The 19707-nt window shown below is 53.8% G+C and overlaps 1 protein-coding gene across 1 annotated transcript in view; it reads left to right on the forward strand.

The window, feature by feature from the left end:
* Nucleotides 1-300: 300 nt before the first annotated feature.
* Nucleotides 301-19707, forward strand: part of Ncs1 (neuronal calcium sensor 1) — a 50752-nt gene continuing 31345 nt past the window's right edge. The window contains exon 1 of the mRNA XM_034495176.2: nt 301-731. Coding sequence (XP_034351067.1) covers nt 668-731 — 64 coding nt within the window. The 5' untranslated portion in view covers nt 301-667. The remainder of the gene's footprint in view (nt 732-19707) is intronic.

Here is a 19707-nt window from a genome sequence, read left to right on the forward strand (position 1 = left end):
CAGCGCCCAACACATCCAAGTGGAATGAATGAATTGCGCCTGGCAGGGACTTGGCCTCGTTCACGTCCGATTTTCCGGGCCGTCCCTGCCCACGCTGCTGCGGAGGGGGCGGGGTGGTGATGGATGGATCTGCGGAGGGGGCGGTGCGGCGACCTCCCGGCGTCCCCGGAGAGCCAACGGGAGAGGGGGTGCCTCAACGCGGAGCTGGCGCCTGTGGGAGCTGGGCGGGAGGTGGCGCCGGGCGCTGAGTGGCGGCTCCGAGTCCACCCCTGGCGCGCCGGTGCGGGCGGGAGGCGGGGAGCGTAGGGGCGGCGGCGGCGCAGCGGTAGCGAGCATGTGCTACGCAGCCCAGTAACCAGGGACGACCGCGGCTACCGAGCCCCGGCGGCTGCGGCGCCCAGCCCCGCGCAACTCCCCGCCGTGGCCGCCTGTACCGCTAAGGCCTGGCCCTCACCGGGTCCCCGAGGCCCCTTGAACCGTCAGCCGAGGTCGCGCAGCGCGCCGGAGCCCCGCGCACGGGACGCGCGGGCACGGCCAGACAAAGGCGCGGCTCCGGCCCGGCCCAGCCCGGCCTGCCGGCCTCCGCGCACCCCGGCCCGACCCAACCGCTCCCGCTGGGCGCCCGGAGCGGGTCCGGCCCGGGGAGCGGGGGCCGCGGCCGCCGAGCATGGGGAAATCCAACAGCAAGTTGAAGCCTGAAGTTGTGGAGGAGCTGACCAGAAAAACCTACTGTGAGTGCGCCCCATCCCGGATCCCCGATTCCCCATTGCGCTGCGACCTTCCCTCCGCCCTTCCCGGCCGCGCCCCTGCCCTGCACCTGGCCCATTGTTCTACCCGCGCCCCCGCCCCCGGCCCTGGAAGGGTGTCGCCTGTCAGTTTGCTCCAGGGACCACCCCGGGTCCTCAGGGCATCCACAGCCCACCAGCTGTCCCCCTCCGGTCCGAAGGGCTCCCACAGTGCTGGGGCGGGGGACAGTGGTCCCAGGAGGGGGCGCCCGGGCGTAGTGTGGCTCTCCTGCTTGGAGCAGGGTGGGTGGGTGATTCATGCTTAATGACGCTGCTGCGGCTCCTGCCTCTTGCGAGGTTGGCCTGTCGCCCCCTCCCTGGCAAGTGTGACTTTGTGTTGGGAGAGAGAGGGCTGGCGAGCCAAGGGTCCTGGGCGCCCGCTTAGATGCCACACTGGGATCTACAGTTGGGCTGTATTCTCCGTCTCACCCTTTCCTTGCTCCTGTCTCTGCCGCATCAGGAAATGGGTTTATATAGCTGGAGCTGACGAGTGAAGGAAGGTCTGTCCCACTCCACGGTCCTCTAGATCAGTCCCAGGTGTGGCTCTCCACTCGCCCAACTTCACAGATCTGCCTCTGCATCTTCAGTGCCTCCACACCAGGTGTCCCCCTCCTCTCAGCCTCTCCAGGGGTGGCCCTGGAAGTGGAAGATTTGGCTGAGCGCTCTCTGCATCAGCCAGAAAGACAGGCAGTTGATTGACAGCTCGGTGTAGATGGAGACTCTGGTGCAGTGCATGGCCTCTGCGCCCCCACCCCCCTCCCCGCAATATCCGCCTTCGGAGCACGGTTGCAGGTCTTGGCCAACCCAGTGCCTTAGTCCCATGCTCCTTACTCTCCCAGACTTAGAACAAAGGGGCCTTTACTGCCTAGGCTCTCCTGGCCCCTGTCCTGAGGAATTGTGCATCAGGGAGATCACATCCAGGAAGTGCTTGGAGAGGTATCCTTCCCAGCCCAGGCCACCTACTCTCTTTCCAGATGGGGTGGGTAGCTTTTTCTAGCTTGTTGCTGTTGGTGAGACTGGACCCTCAAGGTGTGGCTCACAGTCATTAGCAGGTAGGCTGTTGGTGGGACACCCTCCCTCCCTCAATGGGCCAGGATCCCAGGGTTTAGGGAAAATAGACTGCTCTCTCCACGGACTTGTCCAGGAACCGTGGCATGTGGTGTACCAAGCTGTCTCCATGATGGTAAGGCTGGGGCCACCAGTGAGCCCTGTGAAGTCAGTGTCCTGATTACTGAGCGTGTCATGCACCATCGGCTGCATCCTTAGCATAACTGTACACCGTCAATAACTTGGCCTGTTCTGGGCACTACAGCTGTTCATAGAGAGGAAAGCAAGGCTGAGAGATGTGAGCTGGCATCTCTGGCTTATGCCAAGAGCCCTTCTGTGCCTCTCTTTCCTACCCTGGCCAAATGCTGAAGTTGAAAGACCCAAGGGGCCAAGATCCTTTTCTTCAGACCCATCTGAAGGGCTGGCCATTAACTTGGGAAGAATGGGGCCAGCAAAACTCTTGTTAGGCACTGGCCGGGCGGTGCTCTTCCAAGCTATTTTTAAAGGCCTTTTGTGATGTGGAGCAGTTTTGTTCAGGGATGGAGGTGGTCTGGGCACTTTTCCTTCATCTAAGGCCTTATTAGGTGTAGGGGGATTCACTTGCTTCTGGCTTGACTCCCTGTGGAAGCCAGCTCCCTCTAGGCAGGTCTTTATGTGGTCCACAGCCATCTTTCCAAGTGTAGGTGCTTAAAAGGTCTGCAGATCTTTATGGAAATAAAATAGTCTCATCAGGTAAGGCAGAGATGCCTGCGGCTAGCAGCAGGCCCTACCTGTGCGTCTTTTTTCTCAGGTATGGCAGCATCTACTCTCTTCCAGGGAAATGCTGAGTAGGGAGTCAAGAGACACATCATCTAGAAAGGATTCCCAAATGTCAGCATCTCCTGTCCCTGCTACTTGGCTTGGTCTTCTCTTAGGTCTGGGCTGAGCTCTGGAGTTGGGTCCTTGAAAGTGTGAATGATGAGGCTGGGGAGATGCTCAGTGCAAGCATGAGAACCTGAGACAGGTCCCCAGTACACACCTGTGTAAGATATGCTTCATGTCTACAACCCCAGCACGGGGAAGGCAGACACAAAGCATCCTGGGAGCTCACTGGTCAGCCAGTCTAGTATGGCCAGCTCTAGGCTCATTGAGAGACACAAACCCAGACAGGCTGGAGTAGCTGGAGAGACGGCTTAGTGGTTAAGAATGAGCATGGCTCTTTCTTAAAGTTCAGAGTTCAATTCCCAGCCCCCACATCGGTGGCTCACAACTGCCTGTGACTCCAGCTCAACATGAGCCAAAGTCCCTGGTCTCTATGGGTTCTGTATTCACACACACAACTTCCCTAAGCTCCTTGCACATAATGAAAATATAACAAACTTTTAAAAGCAAAGGAAGCCATAACACCCAACATTGATCTCTGGCCTTCAGCTGGTCATCAAAAGGGTAGCATGCGTCTACACACACACACACAAACACACACCAACACACAGAATGAGAGCAAGAGGCATACATTGATTTTCGTTCTTGGTTCTGGGGAGACCCAGTTGAAGAAACAGCCTGACTCATACTACAGGTCCCAGGCCATCCTGTGCTGCAGAGCCCAGGGTGGGGACCCAGGGGTCCTGCCTGAGTCTGTGCTGGGCACCATTCTGGGTTGTGTGGATCTACTATGGTTTGTGGTCCATGTGAGGCAGGGGTGGGGAGAGGTGGGGAGAGGAGGGAAGGGGAAGGGAGAGAGTGTGTAAGCAGGGAGGGCTAAGGGCTCCATGAGAAGGCTCCATGAGGACTTGGCCACACATCTGGATTCACACCTGGCTTCAGCCTGGCCGAAGATAACCTTTTTTCAGGCTTAATGCCTTGGAACTTCCTATGCTCTTCCTGTGCAGATGAGGTTAGCTACTGCCACTGTGCACGCCTGCCCTTCTCTGAAACTTCCTCCATCTCTAAGGGCATTGGGTTAGCTAAGGGGAACCTCACCTCTGCCCCCACCCCCACCCCCAGCCTAGGCAGGACTCACAGACTGGCGTGAGCCTCAGTGGGAGTTTGGGGGGGAGGGGGCGGGGTCTGCCTCACTCTCTTAGAGTTGATTGGTGAGGCTGTTGTATCTCTAGATAGTCAAGCTAAGGGATAAGCCTTCCCTCTAGCCTGGGTGAGCCTTGCTTTCCTCCTCTGGGTAAGGTCTTATTAGTAGGAAGTGAGCAGAGATGTAGTGTGGCATGCTGGGTAAGTAGCCGGTGACTATTGCCAAACATGTCACTATTTCTTAAAAGTATTATATTCTCTCTCTCTCTCTCTCTCTCTCTCTCTCTCTCTCTCTCTCTCACACACACACACACACACACACACACACACACACATCTCCTCCTAGTGCTGGGATGGAACCCAGGCCTTACACACGTAAGCCAAGTGCTCTCTCACTGAGCCCCGCCTCAGCCTCAAGCTTCTTTATGAGCCAGCCTTACATGTCTTTTGCGGGTGGGTTTCATCCCTGCAGATGGCTCTTTTGCCATCCCAGTCTTTGTGCCTAGCACAGTAACTCCAGGGACAGAGCGAGTCCTGGGCTATTTTCCCTGAGGCCCATGCTTACATGGCAGCCTATCACCTTACTGGATCATGTTGGAACAGCCCCTATCTGCCGTTCACTGAGTGCCCACTCTGCTGGGCACACAGAGAAGGAACATAAAACACAGTTCCTGCTTCCAGCGGAAACTGGACAACGGTGGCTCACAAATCCTTTGTCCTTGTCTCAGTGTATGCAAAGGACAGAGATACCATTTTCCTTAGTTTCTCCTCATCCCTTGATACTGCTGGCCAGAGACATTCTGTTCAGAGAAGGGTGTGTGTGTGGTGGTTTGAATATGCTTGGCCCAGGGAGTGGCACTATTAGGAGGTGTGACCTTGTTGGAGGAAGTGTGTCACTGTGGAGGTGGACAATAAGATCCTTTTCTTAGCTGTCCATGAGACAGTCTCTCCTGGCTACAGTCAGAACAAAATGAAGAACTCTCAGCTCCTCTGGCATGTCTGCTGCATACTGCAGTGCTTCCGGTGGTAATGATGAGGGACTGAACCTCTCTGAACCTGTAAGGCAGCCCCTATTAAATGTTGTCCCTTATAAGAGTTGCCTTGGTCATAGTGTCTCTTCACAGCAATGGAAACCCTAACTAAGACAGGAAGTCACTTCTTGTCACTTGGTCGGTTTCAGCTTGGCCTTGACCTTGCCTGCCAACCTTGAGCCTCTTTGGCTGTTTTCTAGCACATAGTAGATCAGGAAAGAGAGCAAAGGAGCATGCTCTGTGGCTGTGCAGCGGCAGGCATCACTGGGTATCACTGGTCTAGGGTAGAGGACACCCTGGTCCAGAAGGGGTTAGGTTGAGAGGTGCAGGAACTTACCAGCTAGACTCTGAAGTTTCTGGTTTGGGGCTGTCCAGGCATCCAGAGAAGTCTGTTACATGGGACAAAGCGTGTTTGCTGATTGGTACCTCCACTTGGCTCTATCAGAGAGCAGCCTCGGAAGAGGCATCCATCTTGGTACAAATTCCGGAGCTGGAGAGGTATCTCCATGGGGATATGGTGAGCAGGTCATCGCTGCCCGGGAGAGGGAGGACCACAGAAAGGGGTTCCTGCTGTTCCCGAGTGCCTTCTTTCTTTCACCGAGGGTAGAACAAAACAGCAAGAGAAACTTAGGTAAGATTCAGTGTTGGGGTGGGCACCTAAGTAGGACAGTCCAGCTCTGTGGAGAGCAGGCTATGTCCTCCACAGGCTCTGTGGCCTTGGGTAAGTCACGTATCTTCTTGGGTCCCTAGTGTGTTTGTCTGACACCTGACTTCATGGCTGCCTGGTTCTACAGGAAAAGGCAATACTGTGTGGGCCAGAGAGGGCTTGAGGCTTCAGGGCAGCAGTCCCTGGGTGGGACTAGGGCTTCATAACCTAGATATAGGTAGGCTCTGACCTTCTCCTGTGGTGGGGAGGAGACCCTCCCTCCTTCTCTGGAAACCGTGCTTCAGGTTTAGCCTTGGAGTTAAGGAGGAGTCAGGATAAAAGAAGGCGATCCTCCAGAACCTGGGATTCAGCCAGGGGAGCCCTGGCTATCACTGGGTATCACTGGTCTAGGGTAGAGGACACCCTGGTCCAGAAGGGGTTAGGTTGAGAGGTGCAGGAACTTACCAGCTAGACTCTGAAGTTTCTGGTTTGGGGCTGTCCAGGCATCCAGAGAAGTCTGTTACATGGGACAAAGCGTGTTTGCTGATTGGTACCTCCACTTGGCTCTATCAGAGAGCAGCCTCGGAAGAGGCATCCATCTTGGTACAAATTCCGGAGCTGGAGAGGTATCTCCATGGGGATGTGGTGAGCAGGTCATCGCTGCCCAGGAGAGGGAGGACCACAGATCAGATCACCTCAGGCTATAGGTCTTAACTGTTCTGTCCTTGTCACCCATGACTCTGTGTGGAATGTGACTGGCTTCTCCTGTCCCCTCTCCAGAGAGTTCCTATAAGCCCAGGTATCTCTGCAGATTCTTGTCCTGGCAGTCCACACTACCTCAGGACTGAGCCCCGTCTGCTCCAGGGTGAGGTTTGAGGCTCTAGTGTCATGGCCTGTGGGGATACCGTGAGTGAGTGGGCCTGGCCATAGTCACCCTCAGAAGGTCATGGGCAGGAACTTGGGTATTTCGTGAGGAGCTGAGGGAGGGAGGTGATAGATTTGGGGGACACTGTAAGCAAGATTAGATTTGGAAAGAACATTCTTGGCTATAGCCCAAAAAAATGAAGAAGGCAGTAATGGGGGCCTGAGGAAGATCGTGGCAATGAACTAGGGGTGTCAGTGGGGATGGCCTGACAGAGTCTGGATTCTCAGAGGGCTGCAGAGACGGTCCTCACCAGTCTGTGCCTTTGGAGTTGTCTACTTTTAATTTCTAACTTTACTTTTCTGTTAATTTTATTATTTACTTTATCATTTCCTTTGTATGTGTGTGTTTAGGTCAGAGGGCAAACTGTGGAAGTCAGCTCTCTCCTTCCACCACGTGAGTTCTGGTCGTGATCTGGTCCCCAGGCTTGGGGGAAGTGCTTTTAGCTATCTCATTGGCCCAAATCAGTTTTGTTTGTTTTTAACGTTTTGACATATGTAAGCAACATGTTTTTATTTAATCCTCCATTACTAGACAGTTAGATTGCTTCTCGCCCATTACCGAGCTGTGAGTATTTCCACTTTGAATCTTCATACATGGGCTGGGGATGTGGCTCGGTTGGTGGAGTTCTTGCCTTGTGAACCTTCAAATGCCCCTCCCTCCCCACCACCTGACACACACACACCAAGGCTACATGGCCCTGAAAGTCCGCTGGAGCAAGGACTCTGCAATTCTAGTTAACGGTAATGAGGAAGGTGAACTTGAGACTTTGAACTTTCTCTTTTCTTCCCAATGAGATCAGCAGCCTTGCAGTGGAGCAGGGACACCCGGTGCTGGCAAGGGTGCAGGCAGGTGGCCCGTGGTCCCCCACTGTTGCTGAGGAGGTGGTTAGAGCATCCTTCTGGAAAGCTACTCAGCTTTTGTGAACCCAAAGCCTTTCAAGTCAGCTGTGTGAGTGTATGCAGTAATTCTAGATCTCCAGAGATAGAAGAAGGAGAGTTGGACTTCAAAGTCAACCCAGAATGCACAAAGGAGACCTTGCTCAAAAGGGGGCAAAGGAAAAAAAAAAGACCTTTAAAGATATAACATGGTTTTGACTCCATAAACCCATTTTGGGTTTTGGGTTATTTATCTTTAAGGAGAGACATGTACAAAGATCTGTCCATCCATCTTTGCTGGGTTTTGTTTTTGTTTTTGCTTTTGTTTTTGGTTGTTGTTATCACTTTTGTTTCTTTGAGGCAGGGTTTCTTTGTGTAGCCCAGGCTATCCTGGAACTCACTCTGTAGACCAGGCTGGCTTTGAACTCAGATTCTCCTGCCTCTGCCTCCTGAATGCTGGGATTAAAGGTGTGTGCCACCACCACCCAGCGTCTTTGTTAGTTTTTGAGATACTCTCATGTAGCCCAGGATGGCCTCAAATCACTATGTGGCTGAGGACGGCCTTGAATTTCTAATCCTCCTGCCCCACTTCCCAAATGCTGGAATTACAAGGGAGCCCCACCCCACCCTGTTTATGTAGTGCTGTGGATGGAACCCAGGGTTTTGTGTATGTGAAGCAAGCACTCTCCCAATGGAGTTGTGTGCACAGTCCTCAATGCTCTGATTTCTCAGTACCTCTCCTAAGACTGAGCAGCAAGCATGAGGCACAGATAGCTCTAGCCTCTTTACAGGGGTCTTTCCTTTTTGCTCTATGTGCTGGTGTTTGGTGGCTGTGTCTTTGCTTCTTCACTGAAGACTTCTGCTGTAATGTGCTTTGTTCTAAGCAGTTTTACAAAGAAAACCCAGTGTCCATTGAGAGAAGCATTCTGTGCCTGTCGTTGAAGGGTTGTTTTTTGTCTATGTGTATGTGTGTGTACCTGTGTGAGCTTATGTGTGGCATGTGCATGCAAAGGCCAGAAGAGGGCGCTGAATCCCTTGGAACTGAGCCCATAGGCAGTGTGAGCTCCCAGATGTGGATACTGGGAACCAAGCCCAGGTCTTCGGCAAGAGCAGGAAATGCTCTTAACCACTGAGCCCTGTTCCAAATTCTTGATGTCTCAATGTCCCCATCTGGGAGTTGAGAGAGAAAGTGTAGAGTTGAATTTATCAGCTCTTTTTGGCCCCAACCCCCTTGGTCTGAGATAGCTGCGAGGGACCCATATGATACACGGTCCCTGTGGCCCAGGGCCATGTTTGGTGCTCAGGAATATTCATCAGCAGCCCTGTGTGGTCTTGCTTTCATAAATAAAGACAGGGAAGCTTGGGGGTGCCTGCTGGCCTGTGGCTACAGTTTGGAAAGTGATGCAGCTAAGATTTGAGCCTGGTCCCATCCTGCCCTGGGCCTGAGTATTTAACACTCAGCCCATGCTGGTGGGGGGCACTGAGCAGGCTTTGGGGGTGTGTGTGGGTTAAGTGTGAATATGTGTGGGTGCCTCTGTGGGCGGTGCAGGCTGGATAGGGGCTGAGGGTCACATGTGCAGGCTCTGACTCACGTGTGCATATTCTGAGTGTGACAGGGTCATGGCATGTGTCAGGAGTGGGTGAGCCATCTTGGTCTTTGCACAAACACACATCATGTCTGGGTTGGGGGAGTAACTTTGTGCAGGTTGTAAATGCAGATGTACCAGGAGGGGGTGGGGCTGGAGAGGGAGAACTCAGATAGGCCGGAGGGTATCTCAGCCATCTCAGCCAGCGGCTCTGCCCCTGGGGAACATGGCTGCTGCTTCCCAACCCCTCCCTTGCCCTTTCCATCAGTTGCTGGTGGGCATGAAGGGGTACCACTCGGATGAATGATAACAGGGACAAGGGTGTCAGGTGAAAGCTAGGTGTCCTGGGTATTGACTGGGTTCATGTCTCGCACTATGCTCCCCCGTGGCTGAGAATGGGATAGGCGCTCGTTTTATAGGAAATGGGAAGGGCGCTCAGGCAGTCAGGGGGCATCCCAAGGTCTTTAAGCCAGTTAGCAGCGGTCTGGGCTCAGGCTGATCTTACCCCTGTGTGGCTAAAACCATGCCCTTTTTCTCATGAGCATACTCTGCTATGATCTCTGAGCACTGCGTAGTGAGCGCCCATCTCTGGAGAGTCAGACACTGGCAACTGGTCTGGATTTGTGGGATGGAGGTGAGGCAGGTGGTGGGCAGGACGCCTCGCCTCCCATGGACTTTTGGGCAACTTTCTGCCTTAAGGAGACAGAAGTGACGCCCCGTGGGTGATCATATTGGTAGCATTGAGTGGGCGTGGTCAGGTGATCCCAGTTCTCAGCCCTCAGGGCTTGCTCGGCCTCCACCTACCCCAAGGGAGACAGCTGAAGGCAATAATATGCCTAGCTCTGAATCTTGTGATGAGGGAGTGGGACTCCCCACTTTGCAGTGTCTGCACAACCCTGTTTGTGTGTGAGCGTGCACTTGTGTGTGCTTAGTGTGGGTACATGTGTATGGAGGCTGGAGGCAATATGTCTTCCACCTTTGCTCTCCACCTTTTCTCTTGAGTCAGGCTCTCTCAATGAACCGGGAGCTTGAGGATGGGCTAGACAGGCTGGCCGGAGAGCTCCATAGACTGCGTGTCTGTCTCCTCAGCTGCAGTTGCAAGCTTTGCCGTTCCTGGCTTACATAGGTGCTGCCTGTCAGATCCTCTAGCAGACACTGACTGGACCATCTCCCCCGGACCCTGTTCCTGCTTTGATGGCAGGCTGGGGCTGGGGATGAGATATCCAAGGGTGAGGTGGGACCCAGCTGTGGCCCTGCCCAATGTTTGGCACAGCCTAGCTGCCGTATGATGTGTCTGGATAAAGGAGGAGACCCAGTCCTCATGGATTTGATGTGGATTCAGGGACGGGGTGACATCGAGTCTGTAACGGAAAGCTCCCTGAGGCTTCAACCAGGTCTTGTGGCTTTTGGTCTCTGTGCAGCAGAGTTGTTAAGGGACAGGTGGGGGACTGTGGCTTCCATTGTTCCCATTCCAGACAGTTCTTCCTGGGCCCTTTCCTACGATCTCACTTGTCTGGTCTGGCCTGCACTGCTACCTAGTGGTCCCTGGGAATTGCCAGGGTGCCTGGGTCCAGCCAGGGCCTTGTATCTGGCTGTCCCCCTTAGAAGGTCTCCACCTTCCTGGCTATCCTTTTGGTGTGATATAGATCAACTCTGGGGAGATCAATTATTCTGCTTGGGGAAGCTCTTCTGACCTGAGGTGCACAGGTTGGGGGCCTGGGAGAGGGTGCAGGGCTGGCTCCACTCTGCCTAGCTGTCCAGGGTAGCCCAGGAAGCTGATAGACTCAGAGCCCCTGTGTTCTGGAATCTGGCGAGTGAAGGAGTGCGGCTCTGAGGAATGTTTAACCAGGCAGAGATAGCACACTTTGCTTTATTTCAGGCTTTAGTTCTCAGCATAGGGTGCTGCTGTCTCACCCTATCCTGGGGCCACAGCTGCCCAGGTCCCCCACAGCTCTGGACTTTTGGGGACAAACAATAGCCTCCTTTTTTTTTTTTTTTTTTTTTTTTTTTGGTTTTTCGAGACAGGGTTTCTCTGTGTAGCTCTGGCTGTCCTGGAACTCACTCTGTAGACCAGGCTGACCTCGAACTCAGAAATCCACCTGCCTCTGCCTCCCAAGTGCTGGGATTAAAAGCGTGCGCCACCACCGCCCGGCACAATAGCCTCTTTTTCCAGTTTTATTATTATTATTTTAGCCAAGAAGTTACTGTGGGATCCAGAAAGCGGTTCTGACTTGGAAGTACACACACAGGCCGGGCCTGTGATTACTTCCTCAGCCCCTCAGCCTGTTCATCTCAAGGAGGGAGGGACATGGAGGGTACTGCAGCTCGGGGATTCCCTGCCCCCAAGACTAGCTTCAGATCCTCCCCACTTACTGCTGGTGTGTCAACTCACCCCTCCCCCGCCCCCAGCCCAGGAGCTATCTGTAAAACGGACCAAGTGAGGGAACCTGCCCAGAGGGTTAGAGCAAGCAAAGCAAGTGCCCGAAACACTGGTGAGGAGCCTGCCACTCTCTCTTACTGCCTCACACATCCATGGGGAGAGTCAGGGCTTGCTACAGCATGGGTGGGTGAACTCTGAACTCCCGGTGCTCAGAGGAGGCTGAATGCATGCCACCCAGTGGAGCTACCCGCCAGTGTCTCTCTGGGATGCTGTAGAGGCAATGTGTATAACTCCCCCTCTACTCAGCTGTGGGCTGTGAGGCTGAAGCTGGGCCATTTGCACAGCTCACTGTTCTGGTTTGCTCCCCCACCCCCACCCCACCCCCACCCCGCACCCCAAACACATTTGTCAAGCTGAATAGGAAAGCCAGGACAGAAGTAAACAGCTAATGGGTGTTCCAGGCGTCTTCTAACCCACCCTGAGCCTGCTTCCCTGCCTGGCATTAAATTTGATCCTTTCTCTTTGGACTGCTTCTGGGTCAGGGGTCTTCTGTGAATTTCTATGGCTTGCAGGGGGGACAGGTTGGGTCTGAGGTGACAGCCAGCCACTCAATTCCTCCTTCCTGCCCTCCCGCACCTGCCTCTTGGTAGGAACCAAGGCTTCCCTTCAGAACAGGAGACGGGGCTATTTTTGGCACTGTGGGGGGAGGCAAATGCTTTCCTTCTGTTCAAAAATACATGGTGTGCGCTGTGCAGACAGGGAGCTGGGCCTGCTCAAAGCCTGTGAGTGCTCCTGGGCACTGGGCCTCTTGCCATGATCCCTGAACCCTCTGGGGCTCTGTAGTCTACACATCCAGCCAGGCAGGGTGGCCATTGTCTTCACACTGCTTGTCATGGGGCCCTTGCTGGGACATCATCTTAATTATAAGTAGCAGCAGCCATCAAAATAGAGAGGCTCCTCTTTTGGAGTTCTGGCTGGGGTGCCTATTTCCCTGGATTGGAAAAGCTGAAGGAGGCTCTTACAGTGCCCTAGGGCATTCTGGGAAGGATGCCCCACAGCTTTGGGAGGGAGACAGAGGACTCTGGGTCCAGGGGGAGGCCCAGCTGGCTAAAGGGTTCCTCTGACTGCCTCTTTAGTCCTCATTTCCTGGTTGAGAAAGTGGTGACCTGCCTCAGTTTCCCCTTTGGTGCTGACATGAGGCAGCATGGACCATTGGTTCTTTGGCTTATAATAAGGCATCCATAATGTGATGGAGAAACTGAGGCCAGTTTAAATGTCAAGACAAGCTGTTGGTGCAATGGGCCGTGTGTACCTGGCATAGGCACCTGTGGGAGGGCTTAAGTGACATGTCAGTTTAGCTGTGTCTTGTGTACTCTTTGCTGATGTGGGTAGCCCTGATGGAGGCAGGAGGAGGAGGCCAGGGTAGAGGAGATTTGGCCCAGAAGCTTTGCCTGATAGCATTTTCTGGTATGAGAGTGTCAGGATAGGGGTACTTTCAGGACCTGTGCCCAGGACGTGGTCTGGGAGAGGGAGATGCTGGTGACAGTAGTCCTGTGCTGGGCCCACCAAGCATGCTAAACTGGACAGGTAAGGAGGAGTTGCCAGGTCAGAGACAGAGCCAGCTATGAGCACGAATATGTGTGAGTGCATGAATTCGTGCGTGCATGAGTGTGGTGTGTGTGTGTGTGTGTGTGTTAGGTACAGGCTGAGTCTTCTCTTAGCTGTTCTCTACCTGATTTCCTGAACAGATTTCTCATTGAGCCTGGAGCTCACCAATTGGCTAGACTGGCCTTTGAGCCCCAAGGGGCCCTGCCTTCCCCCACCCCAGGAACTGGGGTGCTGGGGATCTGAACTCAGATCTTCATAATTTCAGGGTAAACATTTTATCAGTCGAGCCATCTCCCCAGCCCCCTTTCCTCTGTTCATCCTTCCTTCTATCTTCCCTTCCCTCCTTCCCTCCTTCCTTCCTTTCTTGACAGCATCTCATGTAGCCCAGGTTGGCTTCAAACCCCCTGTGTAGCTGAGGATAACCTTGAGCCGTACGCCTCCACCTTCAATAGTGTCACTACCACTCCTGCTCTGTGAAGTGCTGGGACCTATTCTAGACCTTATGCACACTGGGCAAGCACTCTCTTAACACCCGAGCCTCCTAAGCTTCAGGTTCATGTCCTCAAAGGGAGGGACAGAAGGCATCTATTGTTCCAGGGGGTGCCTGCCAAGCTTGACTGGGCAGTGGCTAACCCCCTAAGTCCTGTGTCCTCCCCAGCCTGTTGGGAAACAGGCTGTAAGTGGCTGGGAATACTCTATAGGCTTAGAAGATGTAGGCACAGCAGATGCAGTGGTCAAGGTCACAGGCTGACTTCTGGTGCTGCATGCGTATACCTGGGCATCTACACCTGTCACTTTAGTGACTGACAGCAGCCACCCTCCTGCCCAGCCAGTCTGGGGTCCTCCAGTTCCTCTGCACCACTAGCTCAGCAGTGAGCACTGGGGTACCTCCTCCTTGGAGGGCAGGTCAGGGCCACGCCCCTACCCTGACTCTTAAAGGGCCAGCTTCGCAAGCAGCACTAGAGCATATTATTTGTTTAGAGCTGTAAGTATTCCAACCCTCCTGGCCTGACGCCCGGAGTTCACACCTGGAACTTTCCAGGGTCTCTGCTGGAGCTAGACTTCAGGGTCTGCTATTGGGTTTCTGGAGCAGGTCGCTGCATGGGGCGGAAGGGGAAGAGTGGGAGGAGCTGGCTGAAGGCGGGGCTACTTCACCCCGGCAGGGTCCCTGCCAGTTCAGCTAGTTATCCTCTCAGTGGGGCGTTGCACCCTTCTTTGGGGGAGATGGGTCTCGTTAAAGACCCCTCGTCACCCTTCCCCCATCCTGTTCTGGGCTCTATGGGCTGTAACGTTAGCAACAGCGTGCCTGAGCTGTGGGTTGTGATCAGTTGCTGTGTCCCCAACCAAGGGCTGGAGGAGGGGATCAGGAGTGCGTGAACAGAAATGGGAAGGTGGGTTGTGGGATAGGAGATCTCCTGACCAGAGCGGCTCTGGGGTAGAGGCAGGGGTGCCCAGGTCCTACCAGTAGGTCCTGCTGTTGTGCACTTCCCCTGTGGTTTTGGTGACACCCTTATTAATAACAGTGGCAGTTGTTAATGCTTCAGGACACCTGTGGTCCCTCTGCCTGGATGACAACAGCCTCCTGTGGCTAAGGCTTTGTTCCAGCACCATGTGGTCACCTGAGGCGCCTCTGTGCTCTGTGCTCAGTGAGGTTGGAGCTGCTTCTGACAGACCCCTTAGTTCCGGCTGCCTGTTAGAGGACCACTCTCTGCTTCTGGGCAAGCCTCTATACAGCCCTGTCCTCTACCCTGCAGGCCAGGGTGGATCCTACTCTGGTTACTGCTCTCCCAAGTCCCCTTCCCAAGACAGGGTTCCATGTAGCCCAGGCTAGCCTCCAAGTTGCCATGTAGCTTGATCTTCTAGATCCTCTTCCTCCCAAGTGCTGGGGTCACAGTGTGCACCACAATGCCCTGTCTTACAGGGTGCTGGGCTCAAACTCAGCTCTGTGCCCTCTAGGTAAGCACGCTACCAAGTGAGCTTCTATCACCATGGTCTTTTCTTTCTTACCACCATGGGTGACTAGACAGCTCTGTTCTTCAGGTCTGTCCAGGTTATATGAAGAGCTTGGAGGATAGGAGCCATGGGGGGGGGTGTCACTGCTGGACCTCCAAAGCCCCACTCAGGGCAGTTGTTAGATGATGAAAAGTCCTATGTCTTAATCTCATCCCATCAGGAAGGCATCACTGCTCCCATTTTGCAGAGGAGGAAACTGAGGCTCAGGGAGGTGAGTTCAGTTGCCCAAAGTCAAAAGGCACACAAAGAACGACTACATTTAGTGAAGGATCTGTCAGTGAGTTCGATGTGCTGTCTCTGTGCTTCCTGGCAGGAGCCACTGCAGACTTGGTCTGGGAAGCTCTGGAATTGGGCTGTGTTGAAGCCTTGGGGAAGTGTTCCCTATCCAGGATTTTGCAGGAAACACCTCACACCAGCATCTCCCTGAGGGGCACAGAAGGTGTCACCCCCTATAGGGTCCCTCCTCTTGGAAGGTTCCCAGTCAGGTGGTAGAGGAGGTTTGGGCTGGAGACCAGTCCCTGGCCCCTCTTTTGTGTTTCTCATGTGTGTAGATGTACATGTATGTGTCCCAAAGAGCAAGAAAGAAGGTCGGGGACATTGCAGCAAGCGGCCATTAAACACCTGCAGGAACATGTGCACTGACACCTGCCAGACACCAACCAGTAGTGTTCAACTTCCAGTCACGGGCACACGTGTCCTGCTTGTTGGAGCTCGTAGCAATTGAGGACAGGACTGGACACTCAGCAGTGGCAGAGCCAGTCCTCTTGCCTCCTCTCAAGGCCACAGTCACGAGCATTTCCGACGGTCTTTCTTCTCATGTACACATCTTGGTGGGTTTAAGCTCCCTATGTCCTGAAAGAAAAGCCCAGACTCAGAGAAGTCAGTGTGTTTACCGTTACACAACTGGACATCATCAAGACTGGACCTGGACATGGGTCAGTCAGTGTAAGCAGCTGGGCCAGCAGATGCTGAGGGCCTTGGCTATCTGGTACCAGCAAGATCTGGTACTACAGAGTCAGTTTGGGCCAGAGCCAGTACCCTATGAATGGGAGCAAGTGCCCCATTCCTGTTCTGAAAATCATCACCTTCTAGCAGTGACAAGAGACTGCGGTGGAAAATTCCACACCTGGCCTCATGGGAAGGATTGCAGCAAAAATTCAGTTGCCCTAAAAATCCTGTACGAAACTACCCGCGGGTTGTATATAGAAGGCCTGTGATGGGCTTGACCTGGGTCTCCTCCCGAGGATGTCTCATTGCACAAATGCAAACTTCCCCAATCCAGAAGAACCTCCAGATCTGTGGAACTTCTGTTGCTGTTTTGTTTGTTTGTTTCTGAGACAGAGTTTCTCTGTGTAGCCCTGGCTGTCTTAGAACTCACTAGACCAAGCTGGCCTAGAGCTCACAGAGATCCACCTGCCTCTGCCTCCACAGGGCTGGGATTAAGGTATACGCCATTAATCTGCAGAATTTTTGGTAAGGGAACCTAAACCTGTGTAAGAGTTGGATCACATGTAAAGGAATCAACTCCCAGCATGCATTGGGGGATGTCTCAAACACTCACCTTCTCCACCACATTCAGGAATTACACAGACTCTGGTTCTGGTTCTGCCTCCACTGGACTTGGGCAGGTAGCTTCACCTTTGGATGACACAGTTTACTCATCTGTGCAGTGGAGAGAGAGCCTCAAGTGCTTTGCCCCACAGTATGTTCAGGAGAGTGCCGGCCTGGCATGCTGGGAGTATCCCTTCTTCCTCACGCCATTTCGGGAATCCACAAGGCAAAGTGCATCTTTCTGAAATTTGACTTCAACACTTTGGGGGAAAAGTTTGTCTTTATATAGAAATTAAAATCACTATAGTTTATCATTTTGTTCCAGAAGTAAAATAAAATCTATAAGTGATATGGCAGATAGTAACATTTATAGAAGTATTTGACCAGAGTACAAACTTTGAACCAAAATTTGCCTCATGAGTGTGTATCAGTGTGTTGTATGTGCATGTGTGTGTGCGTGTGTGCCTGTGTGCATGTGTGCGTGCATACATATGCATGTGATCAATTATCAGGAGTCTTTCTCAGCCCCTCTCTACCTCACTTTTGGAGACCACTGAATTCTCACTGAATCTGGAGCCCTCTGGTTGGCTAGATGTGTTGTCCATTTAGCTCCTGTCCCCACCCCCAGTACCAGGATTGCAGGCACACCCAGGTTTGTTTGTGGATCCTGGGGATCTGAGCTTAGGTTCTCATGTCTACTCCACAGGCACTGACTGAGCCAGCTCTCTAGCCCCCAAACCTTGCTTTTGATGGCTGCATGGGAGTCTCTCAACTGTAGGGCCACCATCAGCCTTCTCTCCTAAGGGAATCTGTGGGAAGCACCTTGAGGGAGTCCCTGGACTCCTTCAACTTGTATGTGGACTTCCTCTAGGGGTGAAGCACTCTCCTTTTGAGTACTGTTATCCCCTTTCTCAGATGAAGAAACTGAGGCTCAGCAAGAAGGATCCTAGTGTCTTGCGGCAAGGCAAAGCCTGGTTCTTCCAAAAAGGGCTGTGTTGATGGCAAGTACCCTGTGTGCCCTGCTGGACAGTCACTCCATACTTGCCATACAGCTGGTGCCCAGCAAGTGCTTTCCCCAGCAGGGGTGGGGAGGGAGCTCAAGTGGGTGTAACTACCCCAGGCTGAGGCTGCTGAGCCTGGCTTAGGACACAGGTTGGCTGGGCCGCTGGTTTCCTTTGTCCTGCCACTGGCTATGTGATTTGGGTGGTTGAGTGGTGCGCTGTCACCTCTTTGGAGCCACATGGGTTTCTCACCACAGGGCCTGGTGCAGTCCCTGGGCTCAGCCAATAGGAACGTCTGGGGGCTCAGGAGGGTCTGGGAAGGCAATGGAACTTGAGGTCTGAATGGATCTGAGCAGCATCTGTGCTCCTTCTAGGGCCTGGCTTCTCTCCCTGGTAGCAGCCGGAAGCTGTCCATTTTGGTGTGTGCTAACACCAGGGCCTGGCCCTGCCAGCTGCATCTCCTACCACCCACCCAGAAGGCAACGAGAGCCCCAATGTTTTATTTTGACACCACCACTTGTTCCCAGTATAATAACAGCAGTGTTCCTGTGTCCAGTGCTGGGCTGTCTGCCACGTGTATTTTCCTACTGGCTCTGTCAGCATCCCTACACCATGAGGAAGCAAGGCTCAGAGTGGCATACAAACACATTGATGGGGATCTTAAAATGACAGTAGACGTGACTCTATCTGCACCAATGCTGTTGACGGGAGAATGTGGGTTCTGGTGCTGTGAGCTCAGGGGCATGTCTTAGAAGTCAGGGCAAAGCTGGTCCAGTCCAGCCTTCAGGTATCCTAGACACTGAGAGCAGGGCCTTGTGTTGACCTATTCACCACACAGGGCAGCCAGGCTGCGGGGATGTGAGGGGAAAGAGCTGGGGGGTTGGGTGCCAGGGGCAGAAAAGCCAGGCCAGGGGGGTTCAAGTCTGCTTAGACTTGTGGACTTAAACCTGGCGTGAGATTCTTGCTTATGAGTGAACTTGCTCTGTCACAGACCATAGCCACAGCCATGCTCCTGCCCATGTGGAGGCCAGATGCAGACTGGGTGAAGGGCCTAGTATGTGGCCAACCCAAAGAGTAGTCTCTACCAGTCGCCATAGCATCTCTGTGGGCAGGGTGGGGGGGAGGGGCAGGGCTGTTGCACAGAAGGTGCAGTGTGGGGGAGGTAGGCAGGGCCTGTGTGTCTTTCTTGTTGACTTGTGCTGTGCCCAGCCCAGAGCCACCCAGCTAGGCTGGCACAATGAACATGGGTAAAAACAGCGACTGCCAGCTGGAGGCTGGGCTGCTTTCACCCCACTCTGGGAGGGGCCTGAAGGGGAGCCCTGTTCTGTGTCACCTTGAGGGAGGGCCCAGGGATTCTGGGTGGGTCTGAGTCTAGCATACGTCTAGGCAGAGTCAGTCCTTGGCCTCTTTTGGGAAAGAGAAACGGACAGGACAGGAGCTCTGCCTCTCTCGCTGGCAGAGGCGTTGGGTAGTAATCACAGCAGCACTGTCGGCTCGGTGCCAGGCCCTCTGCATGTGCTGTCATGTTATCTCTGTCTGCTAGGAGCCAGTGATTGCAAGTGCTGCAGTTAGAACCGGGTACAGTCCCTACACACCAGAGCTCTGCCATCTTCCGGTCCCCATGCTAGCTCCTGCTCGGCTCAGCACATGGAGCTGCTGCTCTGTCCGTTTGCTTTGCCTGGGAAATGCTTTTACTGGACCCAGCTTACTTGCCAGGGTTGGTCATCTCGTGACAGGGATCCCAGGATCTCTGGAATCCTTCCCTGGGATTGGAAGGAGGAACCAGGGCTAAGATTATGCATCCAGTTAGAAGCCTAGGTGGGCTGCCAGGATGTCTACCCGTGTCCCCATTCAGCTCAGGGAGCTGGAGAGCTGGTCATTAGGAGGGCGAGGCACCCACAGAGTTTAACCCTCTCCTGCCCACGTTGCCTTACTTTCAGAATGGGAAAATGGGGCCCAGAGACGACGACGGGGTGACTGAATTCTCAGGGAGTCTACCTCGCTGTCCCTGCTGGGGGTACTGTCATAAAGTGGGAGGGGGCAGGCTGAGCTGAGTGTAGCAGGTTAGACCAAGTATTTACCCTTGAAGCTCTCCCATTTCCACAGCCCTAGTTTGTTTTCTGTTGCTGTGATAAATGCCAAAAGCCACTCAGGAGGAAAGGGTTTATTTTGGCTTACAGCCATATAACTGCAGGGCAAGAACTCTCACAGGCCAGGAACCCTGGGCAGGAGGCAGGAGCTGATACAGAGGGATG

The sequence above is a fragment of the Arvicanthis niloticus genome, chromosome 2 (assembly GCF_011762505.2).
Source record: "Arvicanthis niloticus isolate mArvNil1 chromosome 2, mArvNil1.pat.X, whole genome shotgun sequence".
NCBI classification, from domain to species: domain Eukaryota; kingdom Metazoa; phylum Chordata; class Mammalia; order Rodentia; family Muridae; genus Arvicanthis; species Arvicanthis niloticus.